The sequence below is a fragment of the Dendropsophus ebraccatus genome, chromosome 1 (genome assembly GCF_027789765.1).
Source record: "Dendropsophus ebraccatus isolate aDenEbr1 chromosome 1, aDenEbr1.pat, whole genome shotgun sequence".
NCBI lineage: Eukaryota > Metazoa > Chordata > Amphibia > Anura > Hylidae > Dendropsophus > Dendropsophus ebraccatus.
Window position 1 is genome coordinate 107,463,599 of NC_091454.1, and position 26,471 is coordinate 107,490,069.

A 26,471-nucleotide genomic window follows, 5' to 3' on the forward strand; every position below is an offset into this window, starting at 1 on the left:
AGGAATAGGACCTTTGAGTGCTGTCTGTTCCCGTTGTTGTATTCTTATACTACTTGAAAAAAATCTTTGTAAAAATAATTTTGGGGAAAAAAAGTATGACATTTAACGCTGCTTTCTTTCTACACTGTGAGACTTAACTGCTGGCATGCTCTCCTTTTTTTGACTACTGCAGTAAAATTCAGCATGAGACTTCTGCTTTTATTTCTTTAACTCCTACAATGCAACAGACATAACACTGAGAATATTCAAATCCTAGGGGACTTATATATGCAATCATTAGATTGCATATACTGATCTATGCTATGCCAATACTGGTGATCTGCACATAGGGGGGGGGGATTTACCAAACTGGTGTAAAGTAGAACTGTCTTAGTTGCCCCTAGCAACCAATCAGATTCCACTTTTCATTTCTCACAGATTCTTTAAAAAATGGACGGGGAAATCTGTTTGGTTGCTAGGGGCAACTAAGACAATTCTACTTTACACCAGTTTGATAAATCTCCCCCATAGAGTCTGCCTGATGACAGATTCTATGAGAAAATCAATGGTCTGACAGACAGGAGATAAGTATTATCCCCTCGCCTGTCAAGGAAAGTGATCAGGACCCCCGTAGCCATGCAGCTGGCGTCCCGATCAGTCAGTGTCAGGTACTTCCTTAGCAATCACTTCGATTGCTATAAATCTCAGTGGTTAAACTGCGTGATTGTGGCTGCCTGTTATTATTTCTGGCTCCTGGGACTCTATTGTGTGTGGGGCCGATCACATTGAAGCTGCCCCGTTCACATTAAAACCCCTTCATGGCAGGAACATTTATATATGAAAGGAACATATATATAAATTTATATGCACAGGGCATCGACAGTAGGTACGTATATACAGATTGTGGATGTGAAGGGGTTAAAATAATTACGACATGAGTCAATGTTCCTAAACCAGAGAGCACTGTGAAAGGGAGAGGACTGTGCAGCTTATAGTCACTTTTGTAAAAACAGCCTCCCCAGCTATGGGTCACCAGCAGCTAGGGGGCGCCTCAGTTTAAAAAGCACTGCTTATTTGACATATGTTAAACGGACAGCAAAACACAGTGTGGGTCTAACCTTAAAGAGGATGTACCATCAGGTAATCCTCTTTAATCTGACCCAGGGATAGAACGGCCCCCTCACGGGGAAGCCGGTGCCGTGGTTCTTTTTTGAACCGTGGCCTGGTTCCCGTGTACGGCAGCGTTCTATTAACGGGTCTTGGGCCGGAGCTGAAGTGGGAGCGAATTCCCTCCCCTGTATGACGCGGCTTCATAAGAATCAATGGAGTCGCGTCATACAGGTGCGGGGTATTCCTCCCACTGGGGGCAGGCCAGCCTGCCTCCTGTGCTTAAGCTTCGGCCCGGGACCCGTTGATAGAACAGCACCGTACACGGAAACGGAACGCGGCACCGGCTTTCCCGTGACGGCGCTGTTCTATCCCTGGGTCAGATTAAAGAGGATGTACCTGATGGTACATCCTCTTTAAAGATATACTTTTTGTGCAGCTAGAATACACACTGCTTTCCAAACTGGAGGTTTGTATTAAACTTCACCTCAAAAGGTGTCAGCTGTTCTATTTCTAGAGCGTGTTTTCATTAGGATTGTCTTAGAGGTAATGAAAACATGAAATATATTACTTTGTTGTACGCTAATGGAAAGCATGTAAGGAAACACTCTTTAACCTGTCACTTATTATAAATGCAGCTCTGTTACTAAATAGAAATAGTAAAAGGCAGCCATCTGCTTCACTGATGCCCTACTATCTTTAACTGTTGTATAACTTTCTGATTGTTGTTACAATACATGCTGTGCTGCATGCCCCCCAGCTGTTTAAGAGTTAAAGATTGGGACCTGCTTAGGAATGACTGTGCTCCACGGGACAGGCTCCATGGAAAAGGCGCAGATTCTGTGGAGTACACTAGGGAGCACAATGATAAATGTGCCCCAATATATCTGTGGAACGATTTATGTGGACTGGCCTATGTTAGACAAACCAGTAGACAGATAAAAGATTGTTGAAATTAACATAAGGCAGTGGTGAGACAATGGTAGCCAGACATTTATTAAAGTGACACTGTCGCCCCCTTTTTGCATTCTGACTTTTCTACACAGGTGTAAAGGGTAAATTTAAAAGTTTTCATACCTTATTTTATATTATACGTCATGATGCTTGTTCAAGTAAAAAGTGATCTTTTATTATGAGCAGATTGTACTAAGTTGGCGGGGCTTTACGACAACAGCGCCACTTAGCCCCACCCACAGCACCACTGTTGGCCCCACCTCTCCATGACGTCAAAGGCACATAGGCCCCACCCCTTTGCCAATCATTGAAACAGGCTGGCCCAAAGGTCTAGGTTGTCGAAGGGGCGGGGTCTATACGCTGATGATGTCACAGAGGGGCGGGAACAACAGTGGTGCTGTGGCGCAGGGCTAAGTGGCGCTGTTGCAGTGAAGCCCTGCCCACTTAGCACAATCTGCAGTTGATAAAAGATGACTTTTTACTTGAACAAGCACCATGATGTATGATATAAAGTAAGGTATGAAAACTGCTAAACTTACCCATTACACCTGTGTAGAGATGTCAGAATGCACAAAGGGGGTGACAGTGTCACTTTAAGAATTTAAACATTATCAGCTCTGTAAGATGTGGTGTCAGTTTCTAGAAAAGATTGAGACAGGTGGTAATGTAAAGAAAATCGGTAAGCTGTTGCTCCAGCATAAGACCTTTTGGATTAGGTAGTCTGAGACAGTGTTCCCTTAGGGGGCATTCACGCGTTCTGTATTAACGGTCCGCGCATGGAAGATGTACAATGGACCGTGTTGCGGAACTAATGGCATCATCGTTCTGGTCAATGATCATGATCAATATTACCGTCTGTCTATATAAGGAGATGGCCTCCTTTGTCCGTTATGTTCCCGAAGTGGGAACATAGCCTTAAAGGGGTTATCCAGTTAGGTAAAATATATATTAAATCCCACATCCCTCATGGAGACTAAAAATGTATTCCATTCATGTTATTACCTTTTCCATCTCCTTCCCTTAGTTTTGAGCTGCTGCTTTTTGCTGAAGACATAAAAAATCCTCTCTGCTCTAACCCCCTGAACCCCCCCCGCCTTCCCTTCTGAGACTGCTCATGTAAGCTACATCACTGGCTGTCTGTTTGTACACTGTGTTAAGCTGGGAGGGTAGCGTGAGGTCAGGTTACATGTAACCTTACTGTGTTCATTGAATAACGGCTGCACAAAATAGACCCATCAGTTATTTTGTGCAAGCTGCAACAACGGCCATTTTACTAACAAATACATTTTGCGAATGTGACCAAAAAGTGTAAAATAAAAACATGAAAAAATTTTAATAAAACATGACAGCCCCTCCCCAATAAAAGTTTAAGAGTCCTTTTACACAGAAAGATTATCTGACAGATTATCTTCCAAAGATTTGAAGCCTAAGCCAGGAATGGATTTGAAAAGAGGAGAAATCTCAAGCTTTCCTTTAGGACCCGATCTCTGTTTATAGTCTGTTTCTGGCTTTGGCTTCAAATCTTTGGCAGATAATCTGTCAGATAATCTTTTTGTGTAAATGCACCCTAAATCACCCACCTTTCCTATTTTATGAATAAAACACATACAGTAAAATAAATAAATATATTGTAGCGTGCGTAATTGTACGATCTATTAAAATAAAACAGTATTGTTCTCATATGGTGAACAGAGTAAACAAAAAACATAAAAAAAAGTGATGATTTTTTATTACATTATATTTAAAAAATTAATAAAACGTGATCAATATGTCTGAGCTACACAAATATGGTACTAATAAAAACTAGAAATCATGGCACAAAAAAATTATGCCCAATACAGTGAAAAAATTAAACTGATATAACAGTCACAATAGGGCCATTTTAATCATCTATGTCCCAAAAAATTTTACTGTTAGAAAAATAGTAAGACATTAGAAAAGCTATATAAACATGCATACCGCTGTATTCATTACGCAAACACAGAACCGCCTCTTAAATTTGTGGATCTGTATTTTCTTTCCCAATCTCACCCCATAGACATTGGGGGTTTGTTAAAATGCGAAATTGAAAATTGTCATGGTCGTAAAGGTCATTTTGGGCGGCGTCCTTAAGGGGGAAAATCTAGTTTTGAAGAAGTATATAGATTTGGGAAAAGCGACCCACCTGACAAGTCACTTTATGTACCCTGCAACGCAGTTGTATATATGCAAGTTGTATTTCAACTAAGGGTCATCTGTTCTACCTAATGTTATTTGTAAAGAAATACTGTATCCAGTAGATTAGTAAACTAGCATGTGAGCCAGCTATGATAGCGCAATGTTCTTACAGGATAATAGCTTCATTCATAAGTAAATCCTTGTTGTGTCTGTGTGTCCTAAAAAGATAATTCCTTAAATTTCAGTCACCGGACAGGAAACCGCAAGTGTTGTTATTTAGTAGCATCAATAACATAACTTTATTTTCATTCAGAGGAGGGAGATGAGAAATCCATTTGTTCTTTGTTATTATTGAAGAGGATTTACAGATCTGGATCACAGACAGGCCTATTCACTTTCCCACTGACATTCTGAATAAATACCCTAAACTGTTCTGCCTCAGTGGGAACTGAACAAATATCTTTTTGAAACTAAACTAGGTAGAGTGAAAGAAATTGAAAACATAAGGATTTCTGTATCTTATACAATATAGTCATTTGAAGGATTGTTACTTTTAATATCTGTGTTTGCTGTGTCTCCTGGGATTTTTATATACAAAAATCTCTATAGGGAGCAACAAAAGGTAAATCAAAGAATATCCATGTGGTGCCAGTTCTGTCTGTGACAAGGAAGTGTGGTCAGAGAAGAATAACCAACATGGTCCATGCTGACAGAAAGGTGACGCTAAGTGGAATATACAGATGTCCAGTGGTAAAGAGCAGAGCCTCTATATGTCATTGAGATCCTGTCACATAAGAACAGACCTCTGAGGTTACAGTGGGCACAAACCTAGACCGTTGTAAAACAAGAGCCTAACATATATCGTTTAAGTTCAAGAAAGGGTCTATTAACACTTTTATTTTGCCCCTTAGAATGATTTCTTGGTGCATATATTGAATTTGCATAACTCCACTAATGAAGTGTGATTACAGCCTTATTTTAGTACACTTAAGATATTTTAATACCAAATGAGCAATGGCCTACTAGACTGTTATTACTAATCTCCTATCTTTTAACAGTTACTATATCATCTATTTTCAGTTTGTAATTTTTTTTATTTAATTTTTTGTACATTATTATGCGGGCAGCCATATTGTTTGAGCTCTTGGGTCTGTGTGTCCTATAATGATAATTATATAGATTCTAGTCACAGGACAGGAGGCCTCTTTAACTTTATATTCAGGAAAAAAAGGAGATCAGAAATGTATTTGTTCTTAACAGCAGTTAGAGATATTTGAAATTTAATATTTGAAAAATGATGTAAAATTTGATATGTAAAAATGTTTTTTGTTTTTTTTTACTTCAATGGGAGAGTTTTCTAGGCATTATCAGTGACATGTACCTAGGTCAGGTCACTGTGCAGAGAGGGGGTGGCTGAGCGCTGAGCTTTACGTGTTGTGAAAAGGCTGATTCTATCTTATCTATATGCTGGTGTCACTTTTCCTTGTAATCCTGCCCAGGGCCAGATTAAGGTTGGTGGAGGCCCTGGGCAACAATTTGGTTGGGGGCCCCCCATTTTCTTCCCCCACAAATAAACCATACAGCAATCTATACAGGTGGCTGATTGCAGTAGGGGACTTAGCACCTACCCCTCCTCACTCCTGGCTGTATGGCTCAGCATCCTCCTCTCTTCTGCATATGATGGTCCCTAGAAGTTGCAGTCCATAGGAAGATGCCAGGCCCTAGAGACAGGATGGGGGAGGGGTGAGCATCGCGGTGTGTTTCCACTAAATTCAATGCGAGAACATAGCACTTTCTGTGCGCTCTTGCCCACTGTCTTAGCCACCACAGCTAGCATGTGCAGTTGTGAATCGCAGGCAGAACCTGGACTTGCAGGAGGCAGGCACCCAGAAGCTTGACAGGAAGAATCCATTCCAAGAACCACCAGGGGGGAGTCTGAGCCTGCCGGGAAGGAGATGCTTACACAGGATTAACCCTACACCTCCCTCCCTCCCTGGACAGCATGCAGTGTGGCCAGTGCTGTGTCCAGGTGCTCTTCCACATGCCTTTTGCATGTGGGACTGGCTCCCAGACACCACTTCCAGGTTTGGGCTGGTGGAGGCCCCATAGTGGTGGAGGCCCCTGGACACGTGCCCCGGGTGCCCTCCCTTTAATCCGGCCCTGATCCTGCATGTAATGAAAAGTAGGACACTGCTAAAATGTGAAAATATATTTAACATAAAAACTAGATTTGAACAATAAACCATTTTCTGATTACACAATGCATTTAAGGTGTCTAGTAAATAGTCCAGGTCGATGTTTAAGCAAAGCTCATATGCTTTTACATATTGACTGCAAAGTGATCTGTCAAACAGACTATTAATCTGAGTGGCAAACCTCACACACTACCCATGATATGCCCAGGAAAGAGCAATGAACTCTGAGACACATGTCCTTAGACATTTGCAGTGACTGGGGGGGGGGGGGGGGGGGAGAAGGTGTCATGTGTTCGGGCTGGCTGTTGCAGTACCAAACGAGTCACTTGTCACGGTGGCCAGGAGTGGTATGTTTGCCTACCCCTGGATACACCGACACACGGGTTTTTGGTAATAAAACTGCTATAGTGCAGGTGTCGCAGTAAACACTGCCCAGAGTCCCACATAAACAGTAAACTGTCATTTCTGAAGAAAACTTTGTAGTGCAGTACAGGTAGATCTATAGCTATGTAAGATAAATATATGTGTATATATATATATATATATATATATATATATTCCCATTCCTATGACATGTATATTACAAAAAGCTCTGTGCAGAAATTGTGGGTATTGTTATTTATGATATGTAAGCTAAAACTGTATACCCTTTACGCGAGTTACACAATACTTTGCCGGAGTATTGTTCCTCTGTGACTTTATGAATTTTCAATGCAAAGTTTAACCCCTTAGCGACCCATGACGTACCTGGTACGTCATGGTGCCGCGGAGGGTGTTCAGAGCGGCACCATGCCGTGGTGCTCTGAACGGCACTGCTCCCGGCTACAATCTGCAGCCAGGCAGTGCCTCTATTAGCCGGCGTGGGTCCCGTTGCCCCGCCGGCTAATTAAGCACTTCAATGCAGCTGTCAAACCTGACAGCTGCATTGAAGTGCTTTGTACACAGCATCCCTGGTGTCTAGTGGGACAGATCTCCCCCCCGCAATGCGATCGTGGGGGAGAGATCCATTCTTCTGCCCGTGCCAGGCCGGCAATAGATTGCTGTGGCCTGCAGCAGGCCAAAGCAATCTATCACCGATTACAATGATCTTTGCTGTGTATATACACAGCATTGATCTCTATGAGAGATCAGTGCTGTCTATATACAAGTCCCCCAGGGGGACTTCTAGTTTTTTAAAAAAAAAATATAAGTAAAAATGTGTTTTTATTAATAAAAAATCCCCTCCCCTAATAAAAGTCCAAATCACCCCCCTTTTCCCATTTTATAAATATAAATTAATAAATAAACAAGTAAATAAACATATTTGGTATCGCCGTGCACGTAATTGCCCATACTATTAATTAATCACATTCCTGATCTCGCACGGTAAACGGCGTCAGCGCCAAAAAATTCCAAAGTGCAAAATTGCGCATTTTTGGTCGCATCAAATCCAGAAAAAATGTAATAAAAAGTGATCAAAAAGTATCTGCGCAATCAAGGTACCGATAGAAAGAACACATCATGGCGCAAAAAAAGACACCTGACACAGTTCCATAGACCAAAGGATAAAAGCGTTATAAGCCTGGGAATGGAGCGATTTTAAGGAACATATATTTGTTAACAATGGTTTTAATTTTTTAAAAGCCATCACATAATATAAAAGTTATACATGTTACATATCATTGTAATCGTAACAACTTGAGGAACATGAGTAACAAGTCAGTTTTACCATAGGACAAACGGCGTAAATGCAAAACTCCCTGAAATCAAAACAAATTTGTTTTTGTTTTTTTCAATTTGACAGCGCAAATGATTTTTTTCCGGTTTCGCAGCATATTTTATGGAAAAATAATGCCAGTCATTACAAAGTAAAAATGGTTTCGCAAAAAATAAGAGCTCATATAAGTCTCTAGGTGAAAAAATGCAAGCGCTATGGACTTTTAAACATAAAATGGAAAAAGCAAAAGGGCAAAAACGAAAATTGGCTTTGACCTTAAGGGGTTATTAAAAGTATTTGTTGATGATAGAGAATGGCTATGATCTGGTTTTTTTTATATGTATAAATGGTTTGAATAGATTGCCTTGTGAGATATGATAAATGGACTATATATTAAAGTAGCACTTGCTTATATTCTCTATTGATAGCTATTATTGTTCACTGGAACTGTTGTATATAAATGCTGCTACAATAGGAGCAGACACCTGCTCTTGGACACTGCCCATTCCGACCCCCCTATTTTGTTTGCTTCCTTTCTACATGTATTAGGTAGCAATTAAAATAATATATAGTGTTGGACTTAGTGGCATGGTCTTTTTTTTTTCTTTAACCCTATTGTACACATAATAAATCCCAGGTAACACATACTGGGCACGGTGACTGTATTGTATGAGGCTAGTTTGTGGTGTTACCTGTTTAGTAATACAAATGTTATATTTTTCAGGTGAACATGCTGCCGCAAATGTGGCAGATATTATGCATAAAAGATGAGATTTGTCAGCTGGCTGCACACTTCCCAGGTATACCGCAACATGAAACATTTTTCTTTCAAGATTCTGCTGTTTGTGTTATTCAAAGAGACTTGAAAAAGGAGCTTTAGCAGCGTCTCTTTTCTCTTTCTTAAATATGTGAGAGTTATCGAAATACAAATACACACTGAAACATACTTGAAAGCAATTCAGCAAAGGCTTTATGTGTTGTTCTGCCATAATAATGCAGTACATACCCAGAAGTTTGCTAATGTGTTAAAATCTAAAGGCCCTTTAACATGAGTTGGTGGTGGGCAGCATCAAGTGTGCACCAAACTCCGATCGGCGCTCATTTGCTGTGCCTTCATAGGCTGCCTTTACACAGAGAGATTTTTCTGACAGATTATTGAAGCCAAAGCCAGGAATGGATTTGAGAAGAGGAGAAATCGCAATCTCTCCTTTATGACCTATTCTCTGTTTATAGTCTATTCCTGGCTTTGGGCCTGTTCACATGGAGTAAAACTGGCGGAATTTGCGGCGGAACCCTCGGAAGAAATTCTTCCTGTGGTGTCCCACCACGGGTGCTGCTATTGGTTACTTCCTTCAGCCTGTACTATTAAGTGGTGATGTAGTAGTATTATATTATAGTATATTATAGGTATATGTACTTGTTGTTGCACGACTGAAGTATGGAAAGGGTTATTGTTTATTTATGTGTCACATTGATCTGTGAACCTATGGGAGTAACTTCTTTTTCTATCATCTCTTACTTTACTTCTTCTTTATGCACTCTTCACCCACTCACAGCGCACTTTAGATATGCTAGAGATAGGAAGTCACATGGGTAGAGGAAGTGTAGAGGTCTTTGGTCTATAGACTCTGTAGAGCTAGGACACACCTAACAGTTTCTCTTCAAGTAACCTTACCAAGCACTATGCAGTGTTAAACCCCTCACAGGAGAGGACACGTCAGAGATTATCTCAACCCACGCCGTGGACTAGGAGAGTCACAGTGCAGGACAGTATCCACAACAGCAAACAAGCTAGGAACTGATCTGTATAGAGCAAAGTTGCTAGAAGCCTATGAACTCTATCTCACAGTGCAGTTGTCAGCAGGAAACCCTCAGCATTCCGCTCATCACAGGTAACAGGGTCTGGATCCTGTATTGTCAAGTGTGTTATCAAGTGTATTATCAAGTGTAACATATCCTGTCAAGGCACAGCGGTATGTTCTGCTGCACACAAGTATTTTCAGAGTCAACAAGAGACTATGGTAAGAAGACTCTGTGATTCTTCGCCCCGCACCAACACAGTATATACACATTCTCTTTCTGTGGGTGGTAGTATTAATTTTCCGGGAGGGTCACTACACCACTCCGGCCCACTGTGATAGCAACCCAAGGGACCCCGTAGCAACCCGGCAGGACACTGTCCACAGGGGAACAAGGTACAACCATCCCTTTAAACTAAAAGCAGGTGTGCCACCATACCTGTGTGCCCAAACAGCATTGGTGTCATGACATAACATCACTGGGCCTAGCAGTATCTCGGCCAACCACCACCGGAGTGGCGTCACACTCTAGCATCTGGCAAGTGACTGGCCGTACCTCAGCCATAGCAATGGGGGGCTCACCACATTCCGAGTAGAGAGGCACGGAGAGAGGAGGCGCACAAGCCCTCCTATACAGTGCCTGTATGACACTGAGGCTTGTGGGATTCCGACAGTTTTACTCCATGTGAACTGGCCCATTGTGTAAAGGCACAATGTCAAAAATAGAGAAAAGGCGGGTTTTGCTGTGATTTAGCTGACTGCAATGGCAATGCATTGAAGTCAATGGAAAGAAGGACGTCCAATGTGTGAACATAGCCTTAGGGTGCATGCACACTACGGAATTCCTGCGTATAACCCGCGGCGTATTCGGTCGCTCGTACCTGCACGCGGTGGCGCGCATCTCCGTCCGTGCCATAGACACTATTCTATGCCCAGGCGGATTACGCATTCCGCCAAAAGAATTGACATGTCACTTCTTTCGATGGAATGTGGAATCTGCTTGTGCATAGAATAGTGTCTATGGCACGGGCGGGGATGCGCGCCACCTCGTGCGGGTACGAGCGACGGAATATGCAGTGGGAATTCTGTCGTGTGCACGCACCCTCAGGCTGGGTTCACACGCTGTAACTGTGCGGCTGTATTTTTTATGCGGCTGTAAATGTGCGGGTGAAACTCCGGCCGTGGGAAAAAATAGACATGCGGCTCAAAACATACGGTCATTTACTTTGAAATCTGGTTCAACTAAAAATAACAAATAAAATGTTAAGAAAGTGATGCAAACACCTCTGGATGCATCTGGGAAAGCAGGGAACACAGTTTACATGAATCGCTATTACCGGGGTTTGCGATCCTCTGCACTAATGCCGATGTGTCTCATGGTTAATATATTGAATTAATAAAACACATTTTCTGTCTAATAAAGTCCCTTTTATTGTTCAATAATTAAATGTAAACGATTCCATCATTTTGCAATTAAATATACTGTTAAAATGGATGAATGGTTATAAAAATAGGGGGGACCCTATGCGTTTTTTTTTAATTATTTATTTATTTAAAAAAAAACCCGCATAGGGTCCCCCCTATTTTTATAACCAGCCGGGTTAAAAACCAAACGACAGCAGCCTGGTAACACCAGGGTGGGAAGAGCCATTGTTTTAGGCCCTCCCCAGCCTAAATCTTACCAGCCTACTGCCGCCCGGTCCAGGAGCGCCAATTTTGACGCTCCGGGACCACTGGCACCCGGCTCTTCCCAGTACCCCTGGTGGCATTGGGTACTGGGGTAATAATAGGGGGTTAGTGTTAGCCATTTTATACCGGCTAACACTAGGCCCCAACTTAGTAATGGATTCCGTCTATTAGACGGCTTCCACTACTAAGTCTAAAAAGTAAAGAAATAAAGACAAGACACAAGTTTAAAAAAAATTTTATTCAAAGAAAAACACCCCCACACCCCTCATTGACCATTTTATTTAAAAAATTCAAAGAACAACCGCTGGTCATCGACGTAGTCCATGGAATCCGACGTAATCCCCAGGATACCGATATCTGAAAAACAAAAAGGGAGAAACACACAAAAAAAACACAAACAGGAGCACAACACCCATCATTGTGAGCGGTGTTGTGCTCCTTACAGTATGCAGCATCTTTACAGATCGCTGCTTACAGTCTGGCCCCCAAGGGGTTAAGGGAGGATGTATTGCATCCCCCTTAACCCCCGGGGGGCCAGACTGATGTCAGACTGCACCCATCCCAGCAAGGAAGGGGTTAAGTGACCCCCCCTTCCTTGCTGGGAGGGGTGCAGTGCCGGGGAGGGGGGTGGGGAGAGCTCTATACTCACCCCGATGTGTCCTCTTCGCTGGTCCGCAGCACAATGAAGTGACTGTACTGCGGACCGGCTTATTATATGTGCGCTCAGCCGAACAGCCAATCAGCTGAGCGCACATATAATTCTAAATGTTTCTTCTAATAATGCTATTGTGATAACATAATTAGAAGAAACATTTGATGTTTTCATTAAAGTAAAGTGATGATTAGTACAGAAAGCTCTATTGCCGGCATATGAATTCACGGCTTATAGAGCTTCCTGTACTAATTAATATTTAATGAATAAAACACATTTTCTTGGAAATAAATTCAGTTTCGTTGGTCAATAATTTAATTCTAACGAATCCATCATTGTGCAATTCAATATACTGTCAAAAAATAAATATATAGATAAATATACATTTATTTATATATCTATTTTTTTTAACAGTATATTTAATTGCAAAATGATGGATTCGTTAGAAATAAATTATTGATCAACGAAAGTGTCTTGATTACAAATAAAATGTCTTTGATTAATTTAATATATTAACTATTAGAGGCATCGGCATTCGGCATCATTGCCGGCTATTTTTGAAGTACTCCGTACGGACCGCCTGTCAATCCACGGCCGCATGTCCAGCCGCAAACAATGGTCTTGTTCATTTTTTACGGGTCCGTTTACGATAGGGCCGTAGATTCAGAGATAGTGTGCACTGTGCAGCCGCATATCCTATACTTCCCAGCATACACACGAACCATCAAAAATACCGCCGCACAATTACAGCCGCACATACAGCCGCACTCTTACAACGTGTGAACCGAGCCCCAGTCTGCAAATGATGCATTTAGTTAGCTGCAGAAAAGATCCAATTAGCCGATTATCACTCTCATTGATTGGCTGATTGTGTGTCTTTTTATATGAGTCTGATGTTTGACATTGAGCGCTTATTTAACCCCTTAAGGACTGAGACAATTTTTGCTTTTGCACTTTTGTTTTTTTCCTCCTTGTGTCTAAATGTTCTTATAATTGCTATACTACCATCCTTATAACGCTTTTATTCTTTGGTCTATGGTGTTGTGTGAGGTGTCATTTTTGCAACATGACCTGTACTTTCTATCAGTACCTTGCTTGCGTATATGCAACATTTTGATCACTTTTTATTACAATTCTTCTGGATTTGATGTATCTAAAAATCAAGAATTCTGTGCTTTGGAATTTTTTTGCGCTTTTGCTGTTTACCATGCAAGATCAGGAATGTCATAATTTAATAGTTAAAGGACAACTCCCGCGGGACCCCCAAAAAAAAAAAACACAGACACACACAGACACCATACTCACCATCTCTCCGGTGACGATCGCCACTCGATTCGCCCGCCGTCCGCCTCTCCGTCGCCGCCGTCCGCCATCCAGCGATGTCTCCAACTTCCGGGTCCAGGGGATGGAAAAGGCTGCCAGTGCGCTTGCGCACCGGCAGCCTTTTCATTGGCTGGAGCGCATCACATGGCTTCCAGCAAGCTCAGCCAATCAGGGCTGAGCAAGCTGGAAGCCATGTGATGCGCTCCAGCCAATGAAAAGGCTGCTGGTGCGCATGTGCACCAGCAGCCTTTTCATCCCCATTCACTTTGCATGAAGACGCCGAGGAGGAAGAAGACCCGGACCGCCCCTCGGCTCTGACGTCGTCGTCACCAGATGCCGCCCCGGAGAAGAGGACCGTGACGATCGTAATAGGTAATGTATACATTCCTTAACTTCCGGGGTGGGGGGTCGGGGGTCCGAAAGTGGGGGAAGGGGGCCAGGCTGGGTATTTAACCACATTACAAAGTTATATAACTTTGTAATGTGTGTTAAATGAGCAAAAAAAAATTTTTGTGGGAGTTGTCCTTTAATGCATGTGGCGAAACCAAATATGTTTATTTTTTTATTTCTATGTATAAAATGACAAAAGGGTGTGGTTTAAATGTTTAATATGAGAAAGGGCTTTTTATTATTAAAAATATATATATTTTTAAATACATAAACATTTGGCTCCACTACTATTTGGCTGCTCAATTCTGAGGGCTGCTGGAGCCCATAGTAATAGAGTCCCGGCCTGATAGGTAACGGTGATCTGGTTTCCCCAATCCGATTAGGGGAAGCCTAATCACCCCCCATGCACCACCATTGATGCTTTTTAAAGGCAAATGAGTGGTAGCATTTTCAGTCTGTGTGAACATGCACTTAGGTATATATATGTATATATATTTTGAACAGAAGCTTAAAGGGGTAATTCCGCAAAAAAAAACAAAAAACTTTCAAATCAAAGTGCCAGAGATTTCTAATTTACTTCTATTAAAAATCTCAAGTCTTCCAGTATTTATCAGCTGCTGTATGTCCTGCAGTTCCCATCATACACAGAGGTAGCAGCAGTGAGCACTGTGTCAGACTGGAGAGAATACACCACTTTTACTGCAGGACATACAGGAGCTGATAAGTACTGGAAGACTGGAGATTTTTTAATAGAAGTAAATTACAATTTGTTGGGTGAAGTAATTCTTTAAAATGAAGTGAAAACAGGACGATTGCTTTGTGTTTTGGTAATTCATTTTACAAACATAGTAAAATCACCATGGTCCTGTGTTGAATTTACATTGAACGCTGTTATGTATAAACTACATGAATATAACACTATGTTAAAAGAAATATTCAGGGCTATATCCTCAGTGTCCTGAAGCTAAATCCCATCTTTAATAGAAACAAACACAAATGAAGTATGAGTCCTGTTGGGTTTAGCAGTGCAGAGATGACCTTCCGACTGCATGATGAAATGTAGTTTTCAACAGAATGATGGAATTTGGCAATGATGAACCTGCACTGTTGCACTTTTCTGGATGATTCAGGCTGCACTTATAGCAAAGGTTTCTGCTATGGTATGAACAATAAATATTATATAAGCTCTTGTCTGCCACCTACTGGCATTTTATATAAATGTAGCAAAAAAGGCTTCTTTAGCTATTTACAGAAAGGTGGTGAGTAACTATTTAACAGGATGCTTTTGCATCCATTTATATACCTAGTGCATCTTACTCAGGCATATTTGTAAGACTGGCATGTAAAATACTAACCCCCCCACCTGCAAAAATGACACCTTGTCCCGATTGAGGATGCACTTGAAAGGAGCCTGAAATTTATTTTAAACTATACAAATTGCTTGGTGCTGCCCAGCCTGAAATTTATTTTAAACTATACAAATTGCTTGGTGCTGCCCAAGTATAAAGTTGTCTTTTTGTGTGTTCATTAGATTCATTCCAGGGGTGCCAAGAAGGCCTAGGGTCCTTTTACACTATTTGATTTATTGGCCCCAGGGGAGTGCAAACGAATGCCGGTCAGTGAGATTGGCGCTCTTGCAGCAATAACGGCCTGACTGCATGAATGATCCTTGTATTGTTCGCGCAGCCCTGGAAACTGACAGCACAGATATGTATGTATCTGTGCTGTCAGTCTCCAGATGACAAGCAGTGTGTACTTACCATGCATGTTGCTTGTGATCCACGCCAAATTTCAGGTTAAATGGTTCAGGAGTTTAGATGCCTATAGGACAGACTGTGATAATCCATTAGCAATGAGACATCACTTTAATTATGAGATGTTTTGGCTTAAATGCACCTTTTTGAAGCATATAATATATTAGTGTCCACAGCAATTATATATAAATAAGTGGTTCATACAAGTGATTTATATAATCATTGAGTGCAGTCAGAGAAAATCAATATTCCATTATCAGAGCAAATTTGTATTATTATAATATATTCATCACCATTTAACCTCTTACAGTGAGGAGGCTGAGCACTCTGCACCTGGCCTTAATAAAATATGTTTGCTGGGACATTGCCTGGGATGGTAATATTAGGGACAGTCCCAGCAAACCCGGGAGTGTTGCCATTTATGCGGTTGAGGCATATGGATGCTTATAGCTGATCGACAGACAGAGAGACAAGCAAAGAAACAGATGTTTACTTTTATAACGTAGATGGGTGCAAGGGAATGGCTGATACTTTCACTACAATTCCCAAGCATCAACCAGATCAGACTTGCTGGCTTGTGTTCTAATTGTTTATGTAATATACTTAAAATGTATTCTTAAAGGGATTGTTCCATGGCAAGAACCTCTGTCTATATGACTTGTTAGGGTCACAGAGGTGGGCCTGTATAGCACCTCTCATTTTGGTGTGTACATGTGTATATTGTGTACTAGTCCCAAGAAGCTACATTATTTTTCCTTACTCTTATTTCTCCTTACTTATCCTTATAGAACTGCAGAACATGTCAATGTGTACACACAATCCTGAAGACAGTAAAATAACCTCAAACAGTGGCAGAAAGATACATCAGTACTTAACCGCTTGGGGCATTAACCAGTTACTTGAGAGTCAGCATCGGTAAGAATTATTATTAGAAAAAAAATTTACTTGCATATTACTTACTGACACTTGATACACTGTAGCTTGTAATTTTTTAAAAATATTTTTTTCCCTTTTTTATCATTGTGACTGAAAACCCCAATTGATAACAAGGGGATAGTTTACCAGGCAAGCTCTGTGATCTGTGAAGAGTTAATTCCACAGAGAATGGGAGGCTAAACATTATACATTGTCATATCTCTCTACTGGTATTACCTTCACTGTAATTCTGTCAAGGAGGGCACTGTAGGAAAGTAATCACTGCAGAACAGCAAAGTCTTAGCTTAATATTAGGCTTAGTGGCCAAAATGAAACCTGCAAGATTTTATGATTATTTTTTTAGTATAGATAACAAAATAGAAAACACAAAAGACATCACCAGAATTCTTTTAAAAGTTTTTAACATTTAACTTGATTTAAAGCAAATCTAACACTAATCTTGCACATAAGGAATTTTTTAGGTATGCATGTGTGGCTCTGTACCAGTGATGTACAAGTTCCAATTCCAAATGTGCTAATAACCCTCAGTGGTCCCAGCACCCCCAGAGCACTGTTTTCTGTGCCGGCTCATGACGCCTCCTAATGAATAGGGGTCTTTATTAATTCCGCCCCTTTAGGCAGTTTGTGACTTTTCCCCATAGACATGTATCTTTATGTGTATTGGGTCATTCTTTCACATTCCTAAGGAGAAATCCTTATATCACATGATCAATGAATCTCAAGATTTGTTTGTATAGGTGTGTGAAGGCAGATGACAATATAGATAGCCCATCAATAGGATAGGCTAATAATATAGCCTCAAAAAACAAGGGGGCACTGCCTCTGCCTGGAGAAAAAATGGTTTAATCTCCGGAGGCGACAAGCCTTCTTTACCATGAGAACTGTGATTCTGTGGAACAGTCTACCACAGGATCTGGTCACAGCAAAAGCAGTGGAGGGCTTCAAAACAGGACTAGACAAGTTCTTAGACCAAAATAACATCATTTGCTTCTTAGACCAAATATCATCCATCCCTCCTTGTATATTCCCCTTCCTTGTATCCATCCCTCCTTGTATATCCCCCTTCCCTGGATCCATGCCCTCCTTGAATATCCCCTTTCCATTTATCCATCCCTCCTCGTATATCCCCCTTCCATTTATCCATCCCTCCTCGTATATACCCCTTCCCTGTATCCATCCCTCCTTTTATATCCCCCTTCCCTGTATCCATCCCTCCTTGTATATCCCCCTTCCCTGTATCCATCCCTCCTTGTATATGCCCCTTCCCTGCATCCATGCCCTCTTTGCATATCCCCCTTCCAGTTATCCATGCCCTCCTTGTATATCTCCCTTCCCTGTATCCATGCCCTCCTTGTATATCCCCCTTCCCTGTATCCATCCCCTCCTTTTATAACCCCCTTCCCTGTATCCTTCCCTCCTTGTATATCCCCCTTCCCTTTATCCATCCCCTCCTCTTATAACCCCCTTCCCTGTATCCATCCCCTCCATGTATATCCCCTTCCCTTTATCCATCCCCTAATTGTATATGCCCCTTCCCTGCATCCATGCCCTCCTTGTATATCCCCCTTCCAGTTATCCATGCCCTCCTTGTATATCCCCCTTCCCTGTATCCATGCCCTCCTTGTATATCCCCCTTCCCTGTATCCATCCCCTCCTTTTATATCCCCCTTCCCTGTATCCATCCCTCCTTGTATATCCCCCTTCCCTTTATCCATCCCCTCATTGTATAAGCCCCTTCCCTGCATCCATCCCCTCCTTGTATATCCCCCTTCCCTTTATCCATCCCCTCCTTGTATATCCCCTTCTCTGCATCCATCCCCTCCTTGTATATCCCCCTTCCCTGCATCCATGCCCTCCTTGTATATCCCCCTTCCCTGCATCCATGCCCTCCTTGTATATCCCCCTTCCCTTTATCCATCCCCTCCTTGTATATCCCCCCTTCCATGTATCCATCCCCTCCTTGTATATCCCCCTTCTCTGCATCCATCCCTTCCTTGTATATCCCCCTTCCCTGTATCCATCCCCTCCTTGTTTACCTCCCTCCCCTGCATCCATCCATCCCCTCCTTGTATATCCCCCTTCCCTGCATCCATCCCCTCCTTGTATATCTTCCTTCCCTTTATCCATCCCCTCCTTGTATATCCCCCTTCCCTGCATCCATGCCCTCCTTGTATATCTTCCTTCCCTTTATCCATCCCCTCCTTGTATATCCCCCTTCCCTGCATCCATGCCCTCCTTGTATATCTTCCTTCCCTTTATCCATCCCCTCCTTGTATATCCCCCTTCCCTGCATCCATGCCTTCCTTGTATATCTTCCTTCCCTTTATCCATCCCCTCCTTGTATATCCCCCTTCCCTGTATCCATGCCTTCCTTGTATATCCCCCTTCCTTGCATCCATCCCCTCCTTGTATATCCCCCTTCCCTTTATCCATCCCCTCCTTGTATATCCCCCTTCTCTGCATCCATCCCCTCCTTGTATATCCCCCTTCCCTTTATGCCCACCCCCTCCTTGTATATCCCCCTTCTCTGCATCCATCCCCTCCTTGTATATCCCCCATTCCCTGTATCCATCCCCTCCTTGTATATCCCCCTTCCCTGTATCCATCCCCTCCTTGTATATCCCCCATTCCCTGTATCCATCCCCTCCTTGTATATCCCCCTTCCCTGTATCCATCCCCTCCTTGTATATCCCCCTTCTCTGCATCCATCCCTTCCTTGTATATCCCCCTTCCCTGTATCCATCCCCTCCTTGTATACCCCCCTTCCCTGTATCCATCCCCTCCTTGTATATCCCCCTTCCCTGTTTCCATATGCTCCTTGTATATACCCTTCCCTGTATCCATCCCTTCCTTGTATATCCCCCTTCTCTGCATCCATCCCTTCCTTGTATATCCCCCTTCCCTGTATCCATCCCCTCCTTGTATACCCCCCTTCCCTGTATCCATCCCCTCCTTGTATATCCCCCTTCCCTGTTTCCATATGCTGCTTGTATATACCCTTCCCTGTATCCATCCCTTCCTTGTATATCCCCCTTCCCTGCATCCATCCCTCTCTGGTTGAACTTGATGGACATGTCTTTTTTTCAACCAGACTAACTGTGTAACTATGTCATATCAAACTAGGAGAGGCTGACTGTTAGTGATTGCTTTTTATGCTGTGTGGAATAGCAGAGCAGACATTTCTTTATATAGACATCCAGTAATAAAACGTATAACACATGGTATACATTTTTTTAAGTGTCATGACAGCTGATGCCAGATTAGCAGTGTATTCCACTCTTCACCTGAAAGTTCAGGTATCCTTGGCTACGAGCACAATGAAACCATATTGCACCTGACCCCCATTGAATCGGGATGGGGGTCATGTGCATTGCCGTTTTGGCATCTATCGTTGCCATGGATACCTAAACTTCTGGCCACAGAGAGGAATTTATAGCCGATCGGGTCAGTGAATGTGCCGACAGATACACTTTAATAACTTATCCCTTTCATCCTGCCCATACACATAAACATTCATTACAGCTGACATATGTTCTCTATGGGGAGGGGAAAGGTAAGCTGCATCCAGACAACTCTGGGGGCAGCTTTTATGTCCAAGAACAAAAGGATCAGACAATGAAAATCCATCACACCCAATCCTATCCCCACCAAAATAATTTGTCAGGAGCCCCAATACAATTTATTCTCATGAGCAAACCTGACACCAGCAGCAGGTTTGGCCGAAATTATAAAAAAAATGTATGGGGACCTAATGACTTTATGTTTTAGTTTGCAATGTTTGATACCCCTGCTTGCAGTCAGTGAACGACAACATTTTTTTTCCTGACCTAATAGTCCTCCAATACAATTGATTGCTATAGTGTATTAGTCACGGCAACCTTTATACTGGACACCAAGCTAATCCGTTGTGTCCACAATCATACAAGGTAGTGACCCAGTGAGATTTGTTGGTGCTGTGATGTATTTAGTTCACAGAGGATTGCCAGACTGGATACAATTATAGCTCAGTGCTCAGCTGTGACAGGAATACTGATCTGAGCCAGTTTGCAGCCTGTAGAAGTAAATAGGAATATTTCCTGACATCAAACTCTCATCTTAAAAAGGGTTGAGGAAGTGGAACACAAAAATAGGACTAAATTGCTGAACTTTTTATTATACAGTGACTTCAATTATGTAAAGCCAAAAACTTTTTAATAAGTGCAATCTGCTGTGACCTTCATCTCAAAGTGCCAGGAGGCTCATAAAATAAAATGCTGTGCAACTTTATCTCTTCACAATTTCACCTTTCATTGAGGCCATTGAGTATAAGGTATAGCCTAGCAATGTCTATGATGATGCCGACCCTCTAGACAGAGGTGATAACTGACAGATTGGATGTTACATCCTTTGTTACAGAAATATAGGAGTCTCCCATCATCATCATCATCGTCATCATCATCCCCCATTTCAAGACTTTCTAGTGATTAGGACCATTGTTGTGATCACATCCCTGTCACCACTACGTGCATTTATTCATTCCTTGGCAATGGTCCAGACTGAGCCGAAGAAGCTATTTGCTCCAATACAGGTAATCACTTTATTGGCTACAGTAAAGAAATTATTCTTTATTTTATAGCTTTTTTTGTTTATTAGATGTGTACTATAATATATATTCTATACATTTGCTATGTTTTTTTTTTAAATTGACATCAAGTCCAAAAATGAAACTCCATCAACAATATTTTCTCACATTTTCCCAGAAAAATGTACACATGTATTTAGAAGGGATATTCACAGCTTTCTGAAAAGTTACTTTTTTGTTTGTTTGCCTCAACATAGTTTTTCCTCAGGTGTGTAATATTGTATTGCAGCATATTGTTTTACTTCGTATGATTTACTTTACAATGTGGTATACATTTAATTTGTTACTACTTTCAAAATCTGTCATACAAAATGATTTAAAATTTATATGCACTTGCAGTGCTAAACACTCCCACTAGGTGGCACTAAAGCCTTACATGATTGTTTGATACACAGAAATAGTTTTAGAAGGTAAAAGAATAAATGGAAGATTTCCAAAACTTTATGTCTAAAGTAAAGTTGTGTCATGTTCTATAGCCATTGAGCAAATATTCTTTGTATTTTGCATATATGAGTTGAATGATGACTGTAGTAACTATTGGAGAGTGTGGTTTCAAGAAGGGTTCTGGTCTTGATAGGATCTTTGAAGACATAGAGGCTTTTGTTCGGCCCCACATTGCCATGTCAACCTATCTGCATACAGGAACCAAATTAAGGTGACAGAGGGTGTCCCCTATTTTTCTCTTACAGCCAAAATGCTCCAAATCTGGGGATTGCAACAGGAACCCAGTTGTGTGTGTGTGTGTGTGTGTGTGTGTGTGTGTGTGTGTGCTGCGTATTGTGTTGCGGCATGTCACTTATATGGGGGTCAACCATTATATACATATATATATATATATTCTCTGGTGTTCCCCACTGTATGCAGCTGCCTACACTTGTGAGACAAACTCGTCTAAGGAGTGACAGCCCACTCAGCCAATCACTGGCCTCGGTGCTGTCTCTTCTCAGTCAGGGATTGGCTAAGCGGGCTGTTACTCCAGAGATAAGTTTGTCTTATGGTCCTTTTACATGGAGCGATAATTCGTCGAATCGATCGTTTAACACTTTTGAGGCAACGATTTTGTTTTTATAACGATCAGCGTTTAGATGAAGAGATTAATTGTTTGAAATTTTTTTTTTATTGCGATCATATTAAGATCGCTTAAGCCCATCTTACACCAGGGCCGCTTTAACCAGAGGGCACATGGTGCACGTGCACCGGGCCCACTGGTTAAAGGGGCCCCCCCGAGCAGGCCGGCCGTTGCTATGTGCGACCAGTGCGGTCGCACAGGGCTGCGGCCACCAGCCTGTCAGGGGGGAGCGCCATGGATGGGTAATCTACTTACCCCTCCATGGCGCCCCCTGCAGGCCCCCCCCATCCGCCGCTGCTGCGGCGCTTCAGCGCTTCAGCGGCAGCGTTACTGACAGAGAGAGAGCCATTGGCTCCCTCCCTGTCAGTCACTCTTGTGGCCGCACTTCCTGCGGTCACAAGAGGCCGCACTCTCCCTCTAGCGCCCGACGTCACTGGAGCGTCGGCGCGAGGGTAAGGGGAGTGCAGCCTCTTGTGACCGCAGGAAGTGCGGCCACAAGAGGGAAGAGAAGAGGAACGCGTGGACCTAGGTGAGTAACAGTGTTTGTTTTTTTCAATGTTATATGGGAGGGGGAGCACATATACTATGGGGGAGCACAGGGGGCTATATACTATGGGGGGGCACAGGGGGCTATATACTATGGGGGAGCACAGGGGGCTATATACTATGGTGGAGCACAGGGGAGCTATATACTATGGGGGAGCACAGGGGAGCTATATACTATGGGGGAGCACAGGGGGCTATATACTATGGGGGAGCACAGGGGCTATATACTATGGGGGAGCACAGGCGGCTATATACTATGGGGGAGCACAGGGGACTATATACTATGGGGAAGCACAGGGGGCTATATACTATGGGGGAGCACAGGGGGCTATATACTATGGGGGAGCACAGGGGAGCTATATACTATGGGGAAGCACAGGGGGCTATATACTATGGGGGAGCACAGGGGAGCTATATACTATGGGGGAGCACAGGGGGCTATATACTATGGGGGAGCACAGGGGGCTATATACTATGGGGGAGCACAGGGAAGCTATATACTATGGGGGAGCACAGGGGGCTATATACTATGGGGGAGCACAGGGGGCTATATACTATGGGGGAGCACAGGGGGCTATATACTATGGGGGAGCACAGGGGAGCTATATACTATGGGGGAGCACAGGGGAGCCTTATACTACTGGGGAGCACAGGGGAGCTATATACTATGGGGGAGCACAGGGGGCTATATTCTACTGGGGAGCACAGGGGGCTATATACTATGGGGGAGCACAGGGGGCTATATACTATGGGGGAGCACAGGGGGCTATATACTATGGGGGAGCACAGGGGAGCTATATACTATGGGGGAGCACAGGGGAGCTATATACTATGGGGGAGCACAGGGGGCTATATACTATGGGGGAGCACAGGGGGCTATATACTATGGGGGAGCACAGGGGAGCTATATACTATGGGGGAGCACAGGGGGCTATATACTATGGGGGAGCACAGGGGGCTATATACTATGGGGGAGCACAGGGAAGCTATATACTATGGGGGAGCACAGGGGGCTATATACTATGGGGGAGCACAGGGGGCTATATACTATGGGGGAGCACAGGGGGCTATATACTATGGGGGAGCACAGGGGAGCTATATACTATGGGGGAGCACAGGGGAGCCTTATACTACTGGGGAGCACAGGGGAGCTATATACTATGGGGGAGCACAGGGGGCTATATTCTACTGGGGAGCACAGGGGGCTATATACTATGGGGGAGCACAGGGGGCTATATACTATGGGGGAGCACAGGGGGCTATATACTATGGGGGAGCACAGGGGAGCTATATACTATGGGGGAGCACAGGGGAGCTATATACTATGGGGGAGCACAGGGGGCTATATACTATGGGGGAGCACAGGGGGCTATATACTATGGGGGAGCACAGGGGAGCTATATACTATGGGGGAGCACAGGGGGCTATATACTATGGGGGAGCACAGGGGACTATATACTATGGGGAAGCACAGGGGGCTATATACTATGGGGGAGCACAGGGGGCTATATACTATGGGGGAGCACAGGGGGCTATATACTATGGGGGAGCACAGGGGGCTATATACTATGGGGGAGCACAGGGGAGCCTTATACTACTGGGGAGCACAGGGGAGCTATATACTATGGGGGAGCACAGGGGGCTATATTCTACTGGGGAGCACAGGGGGCTATATACTATGGGGGAGCTATATACTATGGGGAGCACAGGGGGCTATATACTATGGGGGAGCACAGGGGGCTATATACTATGTAGGAGCACAGGGGGCTATATACTATGGGGGAGTACAGGGGGCTATATACTATGGGGAAGCACAGGGGGATATATACTATGGGGGAGCACAGGGGGCTATATACTATGGGGGAGCAGAGGGGGCTATATACTATGGGGGAGCACAGGGGGCTATATACTATTGGGTGGAGAGCACAGGGGGGCTATATAATATTGGGGGGAGAGCACAGGGGGGGCTATATACTATTGTGGGAGAGCACAGGGGGGCTATATACTATTGTGGGAGAGCACGGGGGGCTATATACTAATGGGAGAGCGCACAGGGGGGCTATATACTATTGGGGAGCACAGGGGACTATATACTATGGGGAAGCACAGGGGGCTATATACTATGGGGGAGCACAGGGGGCTATATACTATGGGGGAGCACAGGAGGCTATATACTATGGGGGAGCACAGGGGACTATATACTATGGGGGAGCACAGGGGAGCCTTATACTACTGGGGAGCACAGGGGAGCTATATACTATGGGGGAGCACAGGGGGCTATATTCTACTGGGGAGCACAGGGGGCTATATACTATGGGGGAGCTATATACTATGGGGAGCACAGGGGGCTATATACTATGGGGGAGCACAGGGGGCTATATACTATGGGGGAGCACAGGGGGCTATATACTATGTAGGAGCACAGGGGGCTATATACTATGGGGGAGTACAGGGGGCTATATACTATGGGGGAGCACAGGGGGCTATATACTATGGGGGAGCACAGGGGGCTATATACTATGGGGGAGCAGAGGGGGCTATATACTATGGGGGAGCACAGGGGGCTATATACTATTGGGAGGAGAGCACAGGGGGGCTATATAATATTGGGGGGAGAGCACAGGGGGGGCTATATACTATTGTGGGAGAGCACAGGGGGGCTATATACTATTGTGGGAGAGCACGGGGGGCTATATACTATTGGGGAGCACAGGGGTCTATATACTATGGGGGAGAGCACAGGGGGGCTATATATTGGGGAGAGCACAGGGGGGCTATATACTATTGGGGAGAGCACAGGGGGGCTATATACTATTGGGGGGAGAGCACAGGGGGGGCTATATACTATTGTGGGAGAGCACAGGGGGCTATATACTATTGGGGGAGAGCACAGGGGGGCTATATACTATTGTGGGAGAGCACAGGGGGGCTATATACTACTGGGGAGAGTGCACAGGGGGGCTATATACTAATGGGGGAGCGCACAGGAGGGCTGTATATAACTGGAGGAGCACATGAGGGTCTATATACTACAGGGACACCTTAAAACTATGGAGGCACAGAGGGGTGTAACTATGTAGGGGTACAGAGGGGTGTAACTACTGTATAGGGGTACAAGGGACCTAACTACTGTATGTGTTGGAGCCTTAAATATTTGTCTGGCAGATTCTGGAGAGAAGATTCACAGCCAGGAGAAGACTTCAAGGTGGCCCAGGCTGGATGGAGAGAAAAAGAAAAGGTGACAGACTCTGATCGGAGAAGACGCCCCCGGTGAGTCACTGGATGTAACTGCACTCTGTTATAGGATTGTAGTGTTAGGGGTCATGATGTGGCGGTAATATGTAATGGTATCATTGGTAATATCTTTCTGTTTTGTTTAGTGCAGTTTTTATGTAATATGTAATCACTGTATGGTGGAAATAGTGTTATAAGGTAACTACTGTATGTATTGGGGCTCTTGATACAGTGTGGGGGCAAATTCAGTACATTATACAATGTGCCAAAAGGGAAGGGGGGGGGGGCCCACTCTTGAGGGCTGTGCACTGGGCCCACCAATGTATTAAAACGGCCCTGTCTTACACATAGGGTGAATCTTTGACTGTTG

The 26,471-nt window shown here is 43.6% G+C and overlaps 1 protein-coding gene across 1 annotated transcript in view; it reads left to right on the forward strand.

Moving 5' to 3' along the window:
• Nucleotides 1–26,471, forward strand: part of CPED1 (cadherin like and PC-esterase domain containing 1) — a 178,782-nt gene that overhangs the window by 36,218 nt on the left and 116,093 nt on the right. Inside the window, exons 4-6 of the mRNA XM_069976564.1 lie at nucleotides 8,813–8,888; nucleotides 16,484–16,610; nucleotides 21,027–21,198. Coding sequence (XP_069832665.1) covers nucleotides 8,813–8,888; nucleotides 16,484–16,610; nucleotides 21,027–21,198 — 375 coding nt within the window. The remainder of the gene's footprint in view (nucleotides 1–8,812; nucleotides 8,889–16,483; nucleotides 16,611–21,026; nucleotides 21,199–26,471) is intronic.